This window comes from Lactuca serriola, chromosome 4 (genome assembly GCF_051521515.1).
Source record: "Lactuca serriola cultivar US96UC23 chromosome 4, Lser_US96UC23_V15, whole genome shotgun sequence".
In the NCBI taxonomy this organism is placed as follows: Eukaryota; Viridiplantae; Streptophyta; class Magnoliopsida; order Asterales; family Asteraceae; genus Lactuca; species Lactuca serriola.
Genome location: NC_136411.1, coordinates 227643142 through 227649284, shown reverse-complemented (window position 1 = coordinate 227649284; position 6143 = coordinate 227643142). Strand labels below are relative to the sequence as shown.

General features: G+C 29.2%; 1 protein-coding gene across 2 annotated transcripts; it reads left to right on the top strand.

The window, feature by feature from the left end:
• The first annotated feature begins 548 nt into the window (after positions 1-548).
• LOC145096794 (NEDD8-conjugating enzyme Ubc12-like) lies at positions 549-2877 on the top strand. 2 transcript variants are annotated; one of them, XM_079034146.1, is made up of 6 exons: positions 549-678; positions 1403-1516; positions 1636-1744; positions 1876-1954; positions 2048-2164; positions 2510-2877. In XM_079034146.1, exons 2-6 carry the CDS (start codon positions 1408-1410, stop codon positions 2645-2647), a joined length of 552 nt encoding a protein of 183 aa, XP_078890272.1. In that variant the 5' UTR covers positions 549-678; positions 1403-1407; the 3' UTR covers positions 2648-2877. The 2 variants fall into 2 exon arrangements, with proteins under 2 accessions (XP_078890272.1, XP_078890273.1); XM_079034147.1 differs by lacking the exon at positions 549-678 and adding an exon at positions 804-825.
• Positions 2878-6143: the final 3266 nt, after the last annotated feature.

Sequence of the window (6143 nt, the reverse complement as noted above, 5' to 3'; positions counted from 1 at the left end):
ACCCATATGTCATCCATGGGTATACCATGACACTATAAGCAACTACCATATTGATCAAATGACCCATATGTCATCCATAGGTATACCATGACACTATAAGCAACTACCATCTTGACCAAATGACCCTTATGTCATCCATGGGTATACCATCACATTATAAGCAACTACCATCTTGATCAAATGACCCATAATTCATTAGAGGTTATAATGCGACAGGTGGAGTTAGCACCTCCGCCACCTTTTCACATTCACATGCCATACGTTCGTTGTTGGAACGAACAATTTCCTCGAGATGGTGGAGAGGGGACGAGCGGAGCACGACACCGGCGAGGACGAACTTTATTCTTTTTTTTTTTTTTTTTTTATTTGCTGCCACACATGAATCTGGTTTGTTACTATAATAGTATAGTTTTTAAAAGATAATGCTTTCATATAAAATAATCTATAAATATAACAAAAAATCTGAAGTATAATAATATAACAAGAAAAATAACAAATACATCACTATTAGGAATATAAATGGGACGAAGCCAAATTTCCAAATAGTAGACTTGCTTTCAGCGTCGTTTCGTGTAGATTCTCTCACCATCTGTTTCGATAAGAACCCTCTCCCCGAAATCCCAAATATCTTTCTCTCCTCCTCTCTTCTCTCCTTTTACTCGGCTTTTGATCCAACAGGTTAGCTTCCTTTATGCTTGTAAATCACATGTACATGCATATAATTATTGAATAAACACGCCTGATTTCCGTGTTATTCGATCAGATCGCAATATTGGTAGCTTTTAAGAAACAATTCTTTAGCTCAGGTTTTGATTTTGACTAATCGTGAGTTCATTTCTCTCTGTTCTGGTTTGATCTAAGCATCTTTTTCGACTTTCTTCGTTTTGGATTTGCTTGTTCAGGGTTTAGCTAGTAGTTGTTTTTTGACTGGATTAGTTTCCGCCTTTAAATATTCCGGCAACTGATTTTGTGCCCTAATTTTGGCAACCGATGCTATTATTGGGCTTTTATTGTTTCCTCAGTTGCTAAGCTTCCTTTAATTGTTTTCTTATAGTTTGCTTTACCCTTACGCTGACTTTCATGATAGATTCTGTGAAAATCTCATCTTATTCATTGGTTCTTTTGCTCAAATGTGAAATCTGTAGTATTTGGGGAACATATTTTCCTTTTCTGTGAATCAAATAGTGTTTAGAGTTCAAATTTTGAGATTGATAGTGAAATTCTGTTATCTTCTAGATTTATTTTCATTTTGTTGCTAGTTCCATGCTTCCATCAGCAGCTGTGATTTGATCATCAATATCACAGGATCTTGCTTGTGTGTACATCTGTTTTATAAAGGTCAATACATAAATACTAATGTTTTCTGCACTAATTTTACTTATTCTCTCTTGTTTTACTATAGGTATAATGATTAAATTGTTCAAAGTTAAGGAGAAACAAAGGGAACTTGCAGAAAATTCTAATGGCAAACCACCTGTTAAGAAGCAAAGTGCAGGTGAATTGCGTCTTCACAAAGGTAAGTTACATTCTTATTTAGCAAATCACTTTAGAGTAATGGACTAATGTTGATCAAAACTTCAAATCATGATTCTGCTTTTCCAAAATTCATCTTTTTTTTCTTTTTTCTTTTTGCAGATATAAGTGAATTAAACCTACCCAAGACATGTAGCATATCATTCCCAAATGGAAAAGATGATCTCATGAACTTTGAAGTAACTATTCGGCCTGATGATGGATACTACTTGTAAGTATATCTTTTTAGATGGATAAAATTGTTGAAAATTGAAATTGTCCATTTAATCCTTCTGGGAAATTAGATGAATAAATATATATCTTTCTTTTATCTAACTGATTATCTTCTTATCTTGATTTCAGAGGTGGCACATTTACATTCACCTTCCAGATTTCATCCATCTATCCCCATGAGGCACCAAAGGTCAAATGCAAAACTAAAGTGAGAAACACCCTTCACACTTTCATTTCCTTAATTTTTTTTTTTTTACAAAATTTCTCATTCAACATATAATTATATGCCATTTGTATGTAGGTTTACCACCCCAACATCGATTTGGATGGAAATGTTTGCCTCAACATTCTTCGTGAAGACTGGAAACCAGTCCTCAACATAAACACCATCATCTATGGCTTGTATCATCTTTTCACGGTAAACTCCATCACCTGACAGAACAATTTGTACTGTATTTGACATGCATCAGACTGTCTGACTCAATCATGTCAGTCGGATAAAGTTTCACTTTTTATACCACCCAAAAAGGTGAAACTTGGTGGGAGGATTTTGCTTTTTTTACAAAAGACATAAATGCCCTTTTCATTTCTCTCACCTATAAGGACGGGACAGAACAGGTTGTACTGCGTTTGTTTGACATGACTCAGATTTCAAGAAAATAAAGCTTTCACTTTTTGTCCTATCTAAAAAGGTGGGACAAGGACTCTGATACGTGGAAAAAGACGAGAATGCCCTTTTGATTATTATTTTATTTTTGTGTAGGAGCCGAATCATGAGGATCCACTGAACAGAGAAGCAGCTGCGGTGTTGAGAGACAACCCGAAGATGTTTGAGTCGAATGTGAGAAGAGCAATGGCGGGTGGGTATGTGGGCCAGACCTTCTTCACCAGGTGCATATGAAGTATGAAGTCATGGTGGAAATAAGTCTATGTTCCCAAGGGTCTTTTTTGCAAATTGGGAGAAACTTGGGGGGTTGAAGGTGTTGTTTATGAAAAATGAAAATGGTCTTGTTTGTTTGTAACTCTGTTGAATGCCATTATTTCGGGTCTCACTTGTCAAATTGTCTTGTAAAACTATGATGTGTTTTGGGAAGATAAAAGAATCTCATGTTAATGTTGATGTTTGCTTCATTCTCTCTTTATCCTCTTTTTATTTCTTATATGCACAAACCAATTTCATGTGTAAATAATGACATTATATTGAAGATGATCATACCCACAAATCAACACCTTGAGTGTGTGTTCTTGTAACATATGAGTTGTTATAGAGTAGTTAATATCTATCGATGAATGTTTCTTGAAAGGGTATGTGTGATTCACTTATATAATCGTTTTCTGTTTATATCGATGTTTTCAATGATTAGTAATTTATTTATGCAACAAAATTATGTGCGTATCAATTTATATTTTCAATATATATGTTTATGTTTCATTTATTATTATGAATTTCTTATAAGCTTACATAACAAGATGAATCTCTACTAAATTGTTTTTTTAAGAAATGAAACATTATTATGTAAATTGGCAAAAATCCAATTATTTGGATCTTTTGAAAAGGAAAAAATGTGTTTTGGTAAAAAAAATCTCATTAGCCGGTATGTAAAAGAATACCGGTTTTTAAAATGGAGAGTTCTGATGCTTCTTCTAAAGATGAGGATTCTCATAATTCTCATTCCCATTGAATGTATAACGATGAATCGGATGCCATCGAAAGTGGCCAAATAAATAGGGGCAAGATTAGAGATGTATATTGATGGTTTAGTGTTTTTGAGGTCCGTCGGGGGGGAGGGGGGGGACCATTTTCGCAGTTTTTATGTATGTATTTTTCGGTATTTTGGTTTAGATTTCGAGTATTTCCGTTAACAAATATTACAATGATAGATTAAGATTTATCAAAAAGACAATTTGATAGATGATCTTTATGGCTTTCAAAAAGTAGCATTTTCATGATATCTTTAACAAACATTACGTTGGTGGTCTTTGTGGTTTCTAAAGGTTATGTGGCTGGCCTTTAGGCTATTAAATCTTTTTGACATGTTAATATTTTAAAATGACTATTAACTTTTGGATCTATATATATATATATATATATATATATATATATATATATATATATATATATATATATATATATATATATATATATATATATATATATATATATATATATATATGCGCCACTTAGGAATAGAATAATTTCATAGTTTTAGATTTTAACCAAAAAAGCTTTTTATATTAGATTTTAGCCAAAAAAGTATACTTTTATGGTTTTATATTTTGGTAATAAAAGTTTGTTATTTTAGACTTTACACCTAAAACTTTTTTATTTTAGACTTTGACCATAAAAGATTCCTATGTTGAAAGATTTGTTCCCTACATTTTTATACATTCACACTTCCCACACCATTTTGTTGAATATCATTTTCCATCATCGTACTTTGTAAAATGTTAGTTTTACCCTCTCAATTTGATTTGTTATTTTAGACTTTGCCCATAAAACTTTCTTATTTTAGACTTTGGCCATACAACGTTCCTATGTTAGCATATTTGGTCCCTATATTTTTGTACGTTTACACTTCCCATGCCGTTACTTTATTGAATGCCAATTTTCATCCGCATACCTTGTAAAATGTTAGTATTATCCCCTCAATTTGAACAACAACAAGTTCCACCCATTTACATTTCGTATATTGGCTTGTTTGCAGGTTTGATATGTTTGGTCATCACATAGAAAATAAATTACAAGAACTATGTCTGTAATTTACGAAATAGGTTTCTGTATAGAAGTATATTTACATTAATGGTGCATATGTTGATCTACTACACTGCCCTCCTGTCCTCAGAACATTATACAAACACAAAATAAAAACAACAAACAAGAAAAAAGCCAAAGAAACACTGAAATATGCAAAGATGAAAAAAATATTCCAACCGTCGCGAAACACAAATCACCTTCTAATTTGATTAAAATGAATAAAATCTATCTTTCATATGACTTTTCCTTAAAATAAACAAACAACCTTGTTATTATTATTTTTTTTAATTGTTCACTTTTTTCTTCAAGCCACTAAATGAAAGTTTGTCCTATGTAAATCAATATCTAATTTAACTATTTACCTATTATGTGTAAAAAATTATAGAAGTTATATTTTATAAATTTAGATGACAATGTTAATTTATAATATCTAATTTTTGATTTTTGTGTATAAATAATTATGTAAGAGATTACAAAAATAGAAATCAAGGAAAAATATATCATCATATCATATCATATCATATCATATCATACTATATTATAAATGAAATATTTTTTCTTTCACCATATTCATTTGAAACTCCTATGCATTTTTCCTTTCACTATATTCATTTGAAACTCCTATGCCTTTTCAATTTCTTTCTAATAATGATTATAAGTTGGTTAATAAAATTAAATAAATATAAAATCTAAAGTGTAATCATATACAAACTAAATTTCAATATTAAAAGAATATCTTTAATTCTACTTATAAAGTTATGTTTTTTTTTTATTTTTTTTTTAAAATTTTTTTTAACCTTTTACATATTATACTTAAATTTATTACTTTTAATATATTGCTGGATGTAAACCATTATCATTTTAAAGTTACAACTTTTGAACAATTTGTATAAAACATTTAAATTATAAACTTAAATATAACATTATAGGACCAACTTAAATATAAATTTTAGTTTAACTTAAACAACCCAAATAATATTTTGTAAATAGCTAAAAGTGATAAATTATAGTATCTTTCTAATAATGATTATAATTTGGTTAATAAGGTTAAATAAATATTAAACCTAAAGTGTAATCATACATAAACTAAATTTCAATATTAAAATAATATATTTACTTCTACTTATAAAGTTATGTCTTTAACTTTTAACATATTATACTTAATTTATTAGATTTAATATGTTTTTGTATGTAAACCATTATCAATTTAAAGCTACAACTTTGGAACAGTTTGGACAAAATACTTAAACTGTTAATTTAAATATAACATTACAGTGTCAACTTAAATATAAATTTCAGTTCCACTTAAAAAATCCAATGAATATTTAGTGAATAGTTAGAAGTGATAAATTATAGTGCTAAATGCAAAAAAATAAATTATAATATCAATTTAACTAAACTGTTTCCTAAAGATATTTGTATAATCGTTAAAAGTTTTCAAATAAGTAGCTTAAAATAACTTATAATAACAATAGTTAAAAATAACTCTATATAAATGATTATATTGTTATCTTTAAAATCAAAAAACAATGTTTGATGTTTTAAATAATTATTAATGATAGACATTAAAACGTTAAGAAAATAAATTTTAAAAAATTAATTAACAAAAACAAAAACTATAAATACATTAAGCCATATATTA

Coding starts and splice junctions, on each gene's coding strand:
- LOC145096794 (XM_079034146.1), top strand. CDS start 1,408: ATGATTAAATTGTTCAAAGTTAAGGAGAAACAAAGGGAACTTGCAGAA. Junction 1,517..1,635: donor TGAATTGCGTCTTCACAAAG/GTAAGTTACATT, acceptor TTCTTTTTGCAG/ATATAAGTGAATTAAACCTA. Junction 1,955..2,047: donor AGGTCAAATGCAAAACTAAA/GTGAGAAACACC, acceptor ATTTGTATGTAG/GTTTACCACCCCAACATCGA.